Source organism: Phyllostomus discolor, chromosome 9 (assembly GCF_004126475.2).
Source record: "Phyllostomus discolor isolate MPI-MPIP mPhyDis1 chromosome 9, mPhyDis1.pri.v3, whole genome shotgun sequence".
Lineage (NCBI taxonomy): Eukaryota > Metazoa > Chordata > Mammalia > Chiroptera > Phyllostomidae > Phyllostomus > Phyllostomus discolor.
Window position 1 is genome coordinate 69,802,215 of NC_040911.2, and position 13,974 is coordinate 69,816,188.

The window sequence follows — 13,974 nt, forward strand, 5'->3', positions numbered from 1 at the left end:
TAAAGGACTTAAAAAAATCATAGGCATTTAAGCCAACTGGTTTCTACCACCTCACATAGGGGCAGAGCCTCATCTTGAAGCTGACATAGTCTGACACCATTTGAGATGTTTCTGCCTCTAGTTACTATTAGAGTTTGAAGACAAGAACACAAACTTAAGAACATGAGTTTTGAGATCAAATACACCTAGTTTCTGTCTCTGACATTTAAGCAAGCAGCTAATCCCTCCTAAACTTCAGTAATAACAGTCCCTGCAAGCAAAAGTTGTTGCATATCTTAAACAAGTTCATGTGTGTTGAGTGATTGGCACAAGCTACATGCTGAATTAATATATGACTCAACAGAAGTATGCTGAGGCTGACTTGAGCCAGCTTGTACCAACTGATTGTACCCCTCTCTCCTCAACTCTGATATCCATTGACCTCATGCTTGGTAGATTAAGCAATAACCATGGTAGCTGTATTTACACCAAAAAAATCTGCAAACTTTTCACAGTGGGACTTTTTCTACCCAGGGAATCAGTTTATCAGTACCTCACTGGCTTTTGGTATTCAAATTATTACTCACTATCATTCACTAGTATTTGTTGCCTGGTTAATTCACACAAGTAGCCCTTTACTTATGCAATCCCATTCTTAAATATTCCTCCAGAATTTCCACTCGTATGAGAAGAAATGATGCATGGTAGAGGGGAGCCAGCAGTAAATGGTCTTGGGAGGTGGTTCAGACCCATCTGGGAGACCAGCATGACCAAATGTGGGATCTGAACTGAACCCAGCCCATTTACCAATGTCTGGCATGGCCAGCAGGCACACCATGGAACCATCCAGTACAGAAATCCCCCATGATTTCAGCAATCAAATTAGGAAATGGAGAACAGCTTCTGAAGCCCATTCTGCCTGTATCTTTGTGCATTGGGTGACAGCACTCTGGGGCCATTGAGTATGACTTGAACAGCTGCATCCAACTGTTAGAGACAACCCCCCCGCAGGAAACCTGGTGGGGCTAAAATCAGAAATGATGATACAATTAAGGTCCCCAAGCCTCAAATGCTGATTCCAACGTCATGGGCTCTGCATTAGCATTTGTAATAAGTTCCTTAGAATCACTCAGCAGTTTGGATAGCTAGCTGCATGTCATTATGAGGCCAACTCCCTTTGCCTAAAAATGTGTACTTATGGCACTTAGGCAAATGATCCTTAGCAAGTAAGGTCTTTATGCTGGCTAGCTGAAAGGACAGTACTCCCCAAGGTTGAAGGATTTTCTAAGGATACATTATGTGAGCAGGCTAAATGAGAATAGCAAACATTAGCATTAAATTCATGGAATGCAATCCAAGACAAGGTGACCACTTAAAGCCTTTTTTCAACATATGGTTCTTTTAAATAATGAGACATTCTACATGGGTATAGGAATTGACAATTTAATTGAAATTTTATCTTGAGCTTCAAGTTTTACAAAAGGCAAGCAGAGTCCTGTCTTAGCTTGGATTGTCTCAGAAGTAGACACTGAGACAAAGGTTTTAATGTTAGTACTTAATTTGAGAGATTATCCCAGGAAACACCATAGGAGAGTAGGGAAGTGACACAGGAAAGAAGGCAGTCAATGGTGGTGGGTGTGCTAATGAGCAAGTTCCACAGCAGAAAATCAGGGCTTAACTCTCCTGGGACCTCTGGGCAATGCAATACAGTCTTGCTGCCCAGCTCCACATATTGCCCATGAGTATTTCAAATGTGGCTACTCTGAACTGAGATGTGAATGTAAAATGCAAATGGATTTCAAAAACATAGTATGAAGAAAAGTAAAATATCTGACTAATAATTTTTATATTGTTTATATGTTGAAATGGTAATATATTTCATATAGTATATAGTATACATATTATTAAAATATTATTAATAAAGTAAATCCACTTGTTTCTTTTTACTTTTTTCAATGGGCCTACTAGAAAATCTGGAATTGTACATGAGACTCACATTTGAGGCTCACATTATATCTCTACTGAACAATGCTGGAGTAGAACATGCCACTGACATATCCTGCAGGGGTACGGATCAGCTTGGGTCCATCTTTGGTTGAGAGCTGCTCCAAAAAAAATAATTTTCTGATATTTTGCACTTGCTGTCATGACCAGAGAAAAACATCAGCTGATAGCCACAAGAACTTTCTTTAGAAAGCTGCTCATGCTGTAAAGTGATGGTGACTTAACAAGGGGATACAGATAGGAAACTGACAGCTGTTGCTGCCATCCCACTTCCACCTCCTCCATTCCTGCTCCTGAGTCTAGATTTCACCCTGCTGCTTATGCCCTGATCCATTGCCCTGGGGAGACCAAGCGAATTTTAGGAACCAGACATGTTCAGGCTAAGTAAGAGTAAATAGAAGCTACCATCGTTGTTCTAATGAACTGTTATGAAGAAAGGAACTAGTGCTATTTCTCCACAAAGATAATGAGAAGTCAGAGAAGGGAGAGGAATTTAATTTAACAAGGAGAAGTTTAACCAAACTTTACCTAATGAAATTGGTTGTCTCAGAATTTAAAGAGTTCCCTGTAAATGGAGCTGCTCAGACTAAGGTTGTCATTGGTTTGTAGGGAGTTCTGGAATTGATCAGGAGGTTACACAAAATTAGGACTTCCACAATATCTATTTTAATTTTGAACCCTGTCCCTATTTCATACCTAGAGTAGTGTAGTCACCAAAATGCAGAACTTATACCATAGAATTAAGTTTTATATCCTTCCAATATCTGTTAGAATGGCAAAGAAAAAAGTAATAATTTATTGAGTGTTTATCAAGGTCCAAGAAACATTTCAGGTTTAGTATAATTTAATCCCCCAAACAACACTGTACGGTGAGCTACTGCCCCCAGAGGTGTAAATAGAGGTTATGGAGAAAAGACTGTTGCCCAAAGTCAAAAAGTGATGGAACTAGAATTGAATTCAGGCCTATTAACTCATACATTCATTATCAAGCACTGTTGGAGTGGCTACTGCTGTCCAGAGCCTAAGCTTTTAGCCACTAGATTTAACCACTCTTAACAAACACTAGTCTTTCTCAAAGAGTTAACCAGGCATTTTAATTTGTGATGAGAACAATATATCATATGTATAAAGTGTATTTTTCAAAAATGGTCCCAGCAATATTTCAGGTCCTACAGGCTTTGCAGAACCACTCTGAGTCTATTTTCTCTTCCTCTGAGCCTGAGTCAGCTAGGCTATTCTGAAGAAGAATGTTCAGTAAAAGTGATGCTATGGTAGCCCTGAGGCTGAGTCTTGTAAAGGGCTAAGTTCCCTCTGGCTTACTCACTCTCTCTAGAGAAACTGCTTTGGCATCTGGTGGCCATGCTGTGAAGAACCCCAGACCACATCAAGAAGCCATGTGTAACTATTTCAGAAAACTTCCCGGCTAAGGTTTCAGCTGGTTGCCAATATCAGTCACCAACCAGACATGTGTGTGAGGGACTCTTCAGGTAATTGCAGCCCCAACTTGTTCAGTTTTCCTGCAGAGGCCTCAGGCCTTATGAAGCAGGTTTACCAAGTCACTCTTACTATGATTTGCCTGAATTCTTGACCCACAGACTATATGAACACAATAAGTAGGTGCTTTAGCCACTAAGTTGTGGCAGTGATTCGTTACACAATTCTATTAAGTACATCATTATGTTTCAATTTTTACTTTAGATATCAGGAAGCTCAAAGTTATGTTTAATACTTAAATACAGTAAATGTATTAGCTGTAAGAGTTGGAAAAACTACTTTGTGTTATGATCTTGAACATATATTTCTACTTTATTAACCTTATTTTGTCTTTAAAAAGTGAAGTGTGCATAATCAACAGAATGATCTTGCCCTGTTAGAATAAAATAATTAATTTAATACCTGAATCTTCTTTCATGTCAACATCTTTTTCTTCATTATCACCTATTAAAAAAAAACAGAAAAAAAGAACAGTTTGTATGAAAACTAGACACATCTGAATTCTCCAATTTGACTAATAAAAAAAGAAAAAAATCTGAGTGGAAATGAGAGTGATAAGTTGTGCATTTTTACTGTCATATATTATCATGCTAAATTAGGAAGGAAGTATACACATTAGGGTACAATTTAACACCTAGGGTTTATATTTCTTTTCAAGAATAGTATGTATTGTAACAAGCTATATGTGCAATAATTTGTTTTTGTTACAAAAGTTATCCATGGTCACTTAAGTAATTTCAATTCCTAAAAAATAAAAGCTACAGATTTTAAATGCCACATTTCTGCATTTATTAAACATAGGAATTCTCACCTTAAGTATCTGAGAAATGTGGGAATCTCCATTTGGTTGTAAATCAACACAGTGACCAATCTGTGCACTATGTAATGAGAAGTGCCATTTTGCAAATCCTGACATTTAACCATGTGCTCTCACCTGCCCCACCAGTTGTACAACTCTTATTTAATTCCTGTAATCTCCTCTCCCAGTTCAGCCCCCTTTACCTGGACAGATAAAGACATGTGTGCTTCCTCTGTACTCTGGATGACTATTTGCTATTTTGAAATTTTGTATTGTCATCTCTTATTCTTAAATATTCCTCGCATTCAGACAGTGCCAAATCCTGTTTATTTCCATGTTTGTTCCTCTCTACTTACATACTGCAACCCAAATTCAGACTATCAGTGCCATTTGCCCTATCTATGTTGTGATTTCCAAACTGGTCCTCTCTTCTTCCAAATCCTGACTCTAGCTTCTAAATCAATCTCAAAATGCAACTCAGATATGATTCACAGCTTATCAGTAACTCTCTCTGTCTAATGAGAAAACTGTATGTAGACTCTTTGGGGTAACACTCAAGACCAAGATATCTGGTTCCAACCACTTTTCTCAATTTCACCACTGCTACTCCACTCGTGCTATCACCCATATGCATGACAACACTTGACTCTTCTCTGTTTACTCAAGGGCTTCTTTAGCTCCCTTTACCTGTCTCATTCTTGGAAGCAAGGCCCTGCTCCATCTATTCACACTCATCTTCAAGGCCAAGCTGAGATGCCATACTATCTGCTCAACCAAAGTTTGAATGAACAATGTTCTCTTTGGCATATCTTATTTTTACTGCCCTAGTATATAAACTTTAAGGACTTTTGGGTTTAGGTCTGCATACTGGCTCTTCTATCCACCCATTCACTAGGCATATGATCTTAGAGAAGTTGTCAAACATTACTGAGTTTTAGGTTCATAAACCATCAAGTTAGATAATAATACTGCCTCCTTTATGGAGTTGTAAGATCCAAAGAGATAATGTCACATAAAGCACTAGGACAGCTACTGAAACATTGGCAAGTGCTAAATATTAGCCATTATTACCATCAAATTCTACAGTCACTTATTAACATATCTGTCTTCCTTATGTTCATCTCTAGATCATAAACTCTGCAAAGAAAAAGAGCATGTCTTATGTTCCTTTGTAGTCTGTGGTACCTAATATAATTCATTTTATACACTAGAATCAATAAAGAAGCATCTACTTCATTAAATTTCTGTTATTTCCTATGTTACTCTTACATAATAGGATACCATATGATTGTTTGAAAACAATGAGGACTCAGTAAAGATTTGCAACTTCCTCCTGAATATGTTTTATAATATAGTCACATTTTAGCCAAATTTATTCAATATGACACCCTTTTGAGTGTTAATTATAAATAAAGATTAGAGGTATATTAGTCAGTACAAATGGAAAATGCATTTAATTTGAGGTTTAAGAAGGTAATTCATAATGGTCATCATTAGCTTTTAAAGAAATAATTTTTCTTCCATTCAAATATGTTAGAAACATTAGTGATCTTCTATACAATTTCTTTCAGTCTTCTTAAAAGTGCAATTTTGAGAAAAAGAATACTTATTTCTAAGAAATATAATTTTCTGACTGATTATTAAAATGTTGCAAAGTAAACTCTTCACAGATTCTTCCCTGAACTTAATATATTTAAATAGAATTGTATTCTCAGAACCATTTAAAATTTCTATGATGACAGGCTCTGGAATCTCAGAGTGCGGTGGAAAAGAGTCTCTACAGTTTCTTGGAAAAAATAAAAGAAGAGTCCAAGATCTCTTTGCTTATCACCCATATATCTGTTAGTCCATCTGGCAAACGCTCATTGGTAGACTACTGTGTACAAAGCTTTGTGTTTGGGGAAGTACAGAACACCAAGATGAATCAGACCCTTAAGCAGTTGTCTACAAACCTATTATTATTAAAGAAACTAGGATATGAAGATGAAGATAAGTTGAACATATAATAAAGGATCAGCAATGTCATTACTAAAGATGTCAGAGAAGGGGTAGATGCTTCCAGTGAGTTACTGGGAAGGGTTCTTAGAAAATGTGACATTAGAGCAGATATTTGAACTTCACAGACTGCACTGATAGCATCATCCCCAGCAAGACCCCTCTGTGCGAAGGATCATACTTGGTGTTTTCATTCATTCATTCTACTCATTCACTCATTTATTCATATATTGGTTAAGAGTATATCGAGGATCTGGGTTTAGACTGTTTGAGTTTACTTCCAGGCCCAACTATATATAGCTGTGTAATCTGCTGCAAATTACATGAACCTATACCTTAGCTTCCTCATCTAGAAAACAGGGATAACAAAAGTATGTACTAATCATCTAGAGTTGGTAATACATGTACAATGCTTACACAAAATGAGCATTCAATAAATACTGGCTATCACTGTTAGGATGTCGTTATTATACTACTTTTACTACTTGAACAACCATTTATTGATCAGAACTATGTGCCAGAGCTATACAAGACCCTGAAGAAACAGATTGTCAATTCCTTTCCTGAAAGAACTTACAAAGAAGTGGTTGATGTAGAAAAGTAAAACAACTATCAGAAGAAGAAGTAACAGATTCTCTGGTGTAGGTAAACAAAGATTCTATTAGGGAACAGACAAGAGGCAGCTAAAGAAGAAAGAAAGTCTACAAAGGCTTTCCAGAAGAGGTGAAGCTTGAGCTGAATCCTTAAGGGTGAGAATTTGCTAGAAGAAAGGCAGTAGACTTTGAGCAGATGTAGATGTCCTGCTTCTCCCCTTTGTTCCTTGACATGTTAATTTTGCCAAGCCTGACAGCTAGCCACCAGCCCTTGGATCTCTCTGCCTTAAGGCTATCTCTGGATTGCTTGAGCCCACTAGAGAAATATCAGGGTATGTACCGCCCCCTGCAAAGAGCATCTTTTCATAAATGAGGGACAAGATGTGCATATAAATACTCCAGCTCCCTTGTTTCTCGAGTGGGCTAATTCAGAAGCATGTTCTATACTATGTCCCAGAGTCTCCTCCTCCCCAGGCACAAAAATGAGCTCTAGTTGTCAGTGCCATTACAAAAGGTGTCAGAAAAGGGATAATGCACTTACAACTTGCTTATAGCTTAGCCTTATGGCCTTCCTTCTCTTCCCCACCTCGCGTCTCCACTCCTCTGATTTTGTTTCCTGAGATGATGGCCCAAATAAATGACTCCCACTTGAATTCTTGTTTCAGGTCTGCTTCTGGGGGGACTCAACCTAAGACAAGGGTAATTGCACTTAAGCAGAGTGAAAAGCAGCTGTGAAAGCACATGGGTATGATCAATAGTCAAGGTGATTTTAAGGAAACAAAACTAGCTCTGAATGGCTGAAGACAGGGAGTGATAGTAGAAACTGAGAATAAGCCTATCTGTTCTGGCTAGATAATGAAAGATCTTCCACGATGGATATGATGGTTGATTTTATGTATCAACATGACTGGGCCCTGGGTACCCAGACATTTTCAAACATTGTTTTGGGTTTGTCTGGGTGAGAGTGTTTCTGCTTAAAGGTAACATTTAATCAGTAGACTGAGTAAAGCAGATTGTTCTCCCTAATGTGGATGGGCCTCATCCAGTCAGTGTAAGGCTGACTCTCGCCAGTAACAGTAATGTCTTGCTGGACATCAGGTTTTTTCTGCCTTTGACTCAAACTGAAATATTGGCTCCTCCTGGGTCTCAAGTTTGCAGGCATTTGGGTTGAAAATATATCATTGGATCTCCTGGTTCTTAGGGATTTAGATGCCTACTAGAACTATACCATCACATCTCCTGGGTCTATGAATTGCCAAATGCAGATTCTGAGGATTGCCAGGCTTCATAATTGCATAGACAAATTATTTATACTTTCTCTTTCTCCCCCTCTCTCCATGTACATATAATTATGGAGAGATTGTGTGTGTGTGTGTGTGTGTGTGTGTGCGCGCGCGTAATCTGCTATTGGTCCTGTTTCTCTGTAGAATCCTGATTAATACTCCAGACTGAACCATTTAAACTTTATCCTGAAAATTAAACTATTTTACACAGAGGAATGACACACTATCCTTTGAGCAATGACATTTTTTCATAAGAGAAATTTACTAAAAATCTACAAAACAAATGCCTTAATATTTTGATATTATTTGTATTAAAAAATCAAGCATAGTATTTTTGGTCTGCAAAGCACCTAATGTGCTGTTCCTTATTAATGAAATCCACTTTAGTTCAACATTATTTTATATAACATGTTCACTTGAGCCTTATTTATACAAGATATTTCTAGCAAGATTTTTTTCCTAACAAAACCAGGAAACAAAGAGACAATACATAAAAGAAAATGTAAGCATATGGTTATAGGAAATCATGCCATTCAAAAGTTGGAGCAGTTAGGTGACTGATGGAGTCACTGCCCTTCCTAACAGTTCTTCAAGCATCATACTTCTGTGTTGGTGGACAAACATGAAATAAAATTTTCTTAGTCAAAGTGATACAGGTACCATTTCAAAGCAGAGAGAAGTCCATCAGATGATGTGGTATCTGTGTTCAGATATCCACTTCCAGAAAATCTCCTTCCCTTCCTAGGCTAAAGCTCCACTTCATCTTAAGGGGCCTGTGATGTTAATTTCATAATAGATGCTCTTCTTATTCACAACATCACTCTCTGTCAGATTACCCTGTTGAATTCTGTACAAAAGTATAAATATAACTGCAGTTCTTATTTTAATAAAAAAATTATATGAAAAACAACTAGTTTCTCATGAATAATCAGTTTTCGGTAACAGCTTTATACACTTTGGAAACCCCTTCATAAGGAAGTCCCTAACATGCTTTGAAGTCTATACTATCAACTTCACCTACTTTTATGGGATACAGAGTTAATATGAAAGTTTGTTGTCTTAAAGATGTCCATCTTTGGAGAAGCATCTCATTACCCAGTAACAGATAGTCTTATACCTCTTTGTAAAACAAAATACATCATGGATTTTGCCATGACTTGGGATTTGTCTTACTCCACTTAATGCAAACTTGAAAATTACTAATTTAAAAATGTACCAATATTTGTGTATGCTGGAAGAGAATCTTCTAGAAACAGTAGCTGTCCTGCTTTTTGGATATCCAAACTGAGCTAACTGATGATATATAATCAACATTAATGCTGGTACAGGGGTGCCCACATCACATGATTGTTGGGAGCGAACAACAGTTATTCTCTTCATAAGGTAGTATATGCTTTCTTCTGAGCTTGAAATTATAAACAAAACAGAGGTCCAGATGCTGCTGCTATGAAAGCCAATATGCTCGAGGCAGGTGCTGATGTAAAGGCAAGTGATTTATCTGCAGATGCTGGCCATCTGGAAGATGGGGGACTCATGTCACAAAGCTTATCTACCCTCTCATTGGAGGCAGAGGTGTTCATTTATTTATTTATTTATTTATTTATATATATTTTTTTTATATAAGGAGGGAGAGTGGAATGGGACAAAGAGATCAAGGGAGGGGGTTGCCAAGTTCTCTATGTGCAGATGAGCACAGTCCATTCTGATAAGGCAAGTGATGGATGGTCTGGTGTGCATCTTCCTGGCTTAGTCATCCCGGCTTCATATCACCCTGGCTCCATGGTCGAAGGTCAGCAAATCTACCTGACCTAGGATGCTTGAAGGTCAGAGTCTGTATTTTTGAAATTAGTTCCTAGAATTCTTGTAGAAACATGCTGTTAATCTATAAGCTATTTATTAGTCAGAGTCAGTATTTACAGAAACAATGTCAAAAGAATGATGGCGTGGGTTACAATTTTCCACTGTTACAAAATCACCCAGCTATCATGCACTGGATGGCACGGTTATCACAGGCCAGGCCCAGGACCCTTAGATTGGCTAAGGGGCTTTTACATGGATAGAGAGCAGCTTCAAAGGGACTTGTACATTGCCCGGGGAAAGGAATGTGTTATTAAAAAGAGGAAGTTACCCTCATGGGCTATTAAGGCAGCCTCTCCACTTTTGAGAAAATAAAAGGATGGACACCTGAAATAGACCATACAATTTTCCTGTCAAAATTTCAGGGACATTCACACATATGGGCAGGCCTTCTAAGCAAAAAACAATTATAGTGCTCTTACTCACGTGCTCCCAAATCCTTTCTTAAGGCTTAAGTTCATACCAGAGGCTTCTTCTGCAGTCTTCCCCCCCCCCCCTTTAAATAATTCATTACAAAGGTTTCTAAGAGCAATTTGCATTTACAGAGAAAGAAAATATTCACAAAAATCAAGTGCTGCAAGCTTTTTAGGATTTCTTTTTATTTTATTTTATTTTATTTTATTTTTAAATGTATTTTATTGATTATGCTATTACAGTTGTCCCATTTTCCCCCTTCACTCCCCTCCACCCTGTACACCCTCTCCCACCCATATCACCCCTTTAGTCATGTCCATGTGTCATACTTATAATTTCTTTAGCTTCTACATTTCCCATACTATTGTTACCCTCCCCTTATCTATTTTCAACCTACATTCTATGCTACTTATTCTCTGTACCTTTTCCCCCTCTCTCCTCCTCCCACTCCACTGTTGCTAACCCTCCATGTGATCTCCATTTCTGTGGTTCTGTTCCTGTTCTAGTTGTTTTCTTAGTTTCATTTGGTTTTGCTTTAGGTGTGGTTGTTAATTGTGAGTTTGTTGTCCTTTTACTATACATGTTTTTTCTTTATCTTCTTTTCTTAGGTAAATCTCTTTAACATAAAATAAGGGCTTAGTGATGATGAACTCCTTTAACTTGACCTTTTCTGAGAAGCACTTTATCTGCCCTTCCATTCTAAATGAGAGCTTTGCTGGATAGAGCAATCTGGGATGTAGGTCCTTGTCTTTCATGACTTGGAATACTTCTTTCTAGCCTCTTCTTGCCTGTAAGGTCTCTTTTGAGAAATCAGCTGACAGTCTGATGGGAACTCCTTTGTAGGTTACTGTCTCCTTATCTCTTGCTGCTTCTAGGATTCTCTCCTTCATTTTTACCTTGGCTAATGTAATTATGATGTGCCTTGGTGTGTTTCTTCTTGGGTACAACTTCTTTGGGGCTCTCTGAGCTTCCTGGATTTCTTGGAAGTCTATTTCCTTTGCCAGAGTGGGGAAGTTCTCCTTTATTATTTGTTCAAATATGTGCTCAATCTGTTGCTTTTCCTCTTCCCCTTCTGGTACCCCTATAATTTGAATGTTGGAACATTTAAAGATGTCCTGGAGGTTCCTAAGCTTCTCCTCATTTTTTTTGAATTCTTATTTCTTCATTATTTCCTGTTTGGTTGTATTTTCCTTCCTTCTGGCCCACTCCATTGACTTGAGTCCAAGTTTGCTTCCCATCACTATTGGTCCTCCATGCATCTTCCTTCATCTCTTTTATGGTAACCTGCATTTTTTTATCTAATTTGCACCCAAAATCAACCAATTCCATGATGTAGGGAAGATGTTGGTCACCTCATGGCTTCTCATGAAACTTGACAAAGCAGAAATTCCAAGCAAAGAATGACTGACAAAAGAAAGGCATCACTGAGCGTGGCTCCTGCCATTAAATTGGAAACCTGGATCCATTGAATCTAACATTTTCTAAATTCACTTTCTGCAAGGTAGTTGATAGGGCTGGTAGAAAAACCCAAAGCTATAATGCCCCACCCCTTCAGCTCCACCCCTGGCAACCCAACTGATCCTTAGCTAAGAGGAACACTGAAATCTCATTAATTTATAAATAAATGAATTAATAAAAGGCACTGTTTGGATAACTGCATGATTCTGCTGCTTTTGGCTTCACCAGCTGGGCACATGATGATACCACTTATCAAGATATAGGATTCAGGAGTAAGAGTATGGAGTGGGGGAGATTTTGAGTCTAGTTTTAGATGTGTCGGGGTTGGAGATGCCTAAGGGACTCCACCTGGAGATGAACTATGTGCAGGTGAGTATACCAGAGAGGAATGGCAGAAAGAGAAGTGGAAGAGATTGGTCAACAGTGGCCTATTAAGGCAGGCTCTCACTTCTAAGAAACTAAATGGACAGGCACCTGAAATAGGTCATACAATTTCCTTGTCAAATTCAAGTCTACTCAAGTGAGTGAAAGGCTGCAAAGGGTCATGTGATTAAATATGCACTGGTTTCAATAACCATGCTCCACCTGTCAGAGAGATCCTGATAACCTCAAGAAGGACAGGTTGGTAGCAAGGTAGAGATAATCACAGGATTGCTGTGGATTTTGGAGGGAATAGCAAATAAAGGAGATAACACTTTAAAGACATGTGGCTAAGAATAGAAATTAGACCCAAACATTAAGTGCATGGGTTGGAGAAGTTTAATTTACTCCATTGTTTATTTTTATCTTTACTCTAACTTCAGTGTCTGTTGGGAGTCACCCTGCCTGGTTCCAGGAGCTGTAATCCCCCTCATGGCTAAGGCTGAATGAGCAACCTTCGGAGCATAAGCCACTAAGGAGACAAAGTTCATCTCCCTGGCAGGAGCTCTGCTTCTGCTCCTTTTTCCATAACTGGCCCCCAATGCTTGATCAGTTAGCCAATGATGGGTAAAACTCCCCAAGAGGGGGACATCCTAAGACAGGCATGATCACGTGGAGGCCCCAGGGAAGGACTTGGGGAGCTATGGAGAAAGGGAGTGATGGACCCTCGACCTTTGGCTTTGACAAAGCCTGAGTCCTTATTCTGCATGCAAGAATTCTCCTAATTTCTTGGCTATCTTGCCTCCTCTGCCTGACTTAATCCTGAAACAATGACAGAAGGCGGTGCAGCCCTGTGCTGGAAAGGGCGGGTTCCCCGGGTGATCAGGCCTAAGAAAGAATATGTAAAATCTTGTGAAACCTGCTTTGCTAAGAATGCTCTTAATTAAATGATTAAGGCCCGAGCAGGAAATGAGTTTGTTTCCCAAAATTTTGTAGTCTTTTAGCTAACAGACCCTGATTCAGAATAAGCCCTAGTAGTTCTTTGTATGCTCTCCATTGTTTGATCCTTACTGCTTGACAATGATTAATGAGCTTTACCTGTATTCCTGTGCAAACAAACCCAATAGAAACCTATCAAGGCAAGAATAGGGGCATTCTCCTCTTCCAAGAGTGGCCAGGCCACTCTGAGGCACTCTCTCCCTGAGAGAGTAGCCGTTCCATCCTTTCTTTTCCACAAGACTCGATAGTCTCTGTGAATTTATCTCGTATCTCATTCATAACACCTCAGACACTGCAGGCTGGTGTCTGAATCAAGTGTCTTATTAGAAATTACTTTATTCATATAGTAGTCCTCAGAATTAATTATTTTCCCTTGCATTTGTCCCAATGTTTTCTACAACAAAACTAGTATCAGTCTACTCAGAATGTTTGAAGGGTCTTTTAAAAGCACCCAGTAGGGGTCTCTGTTAAGATGCCTAGGGCATCTTCCCTTCTCCAGCCAGCATTTTGCCTTGTCTTTTTTTTTTTACCAGAACTTCTTAACTAGATCAAACTGCTTAGTCAATGCTCCTGTCCCCAGGCCTCCATTTGTTCTGCTCTTTATCAGCATTTGCTACACACAATGCACATTCCCTGCTTTTGAAGAGACAGATTGCTTTCTGTCTATACCTGCTGCTTGTTCCTGTATTCAGGTTGCTTGGTTACAGCAACACTCCACTGGATTTTCAATGAAGGCAAA

General features: G+C 38.7%; 1 protein-coding gene across 1 annotated transcript in view; it reads right to left on the reverse strand.

The window, feature by feature from the left end:
- The window catches only part of MACROD2 (mono-ADP ribosylhydrolase 2), a 2,132,804-nt gene that overhangs the window by 165,937 nt on the left and 1,952,893 nt on the right, over nucleotides 1–13,974 (reverse strand). The window contains exon 10 of the mRNA XM_036009551.1: nucleotides 3,880–3,921. Within this exon, the coding sequence (XP_035865444.1) occupies nucleotides 3,880–3,921 (42 nt within the window). The remainder of the gene's footprint in view (nucleotides 1–3,879; nucleotides 3,922–13,974) is intronic.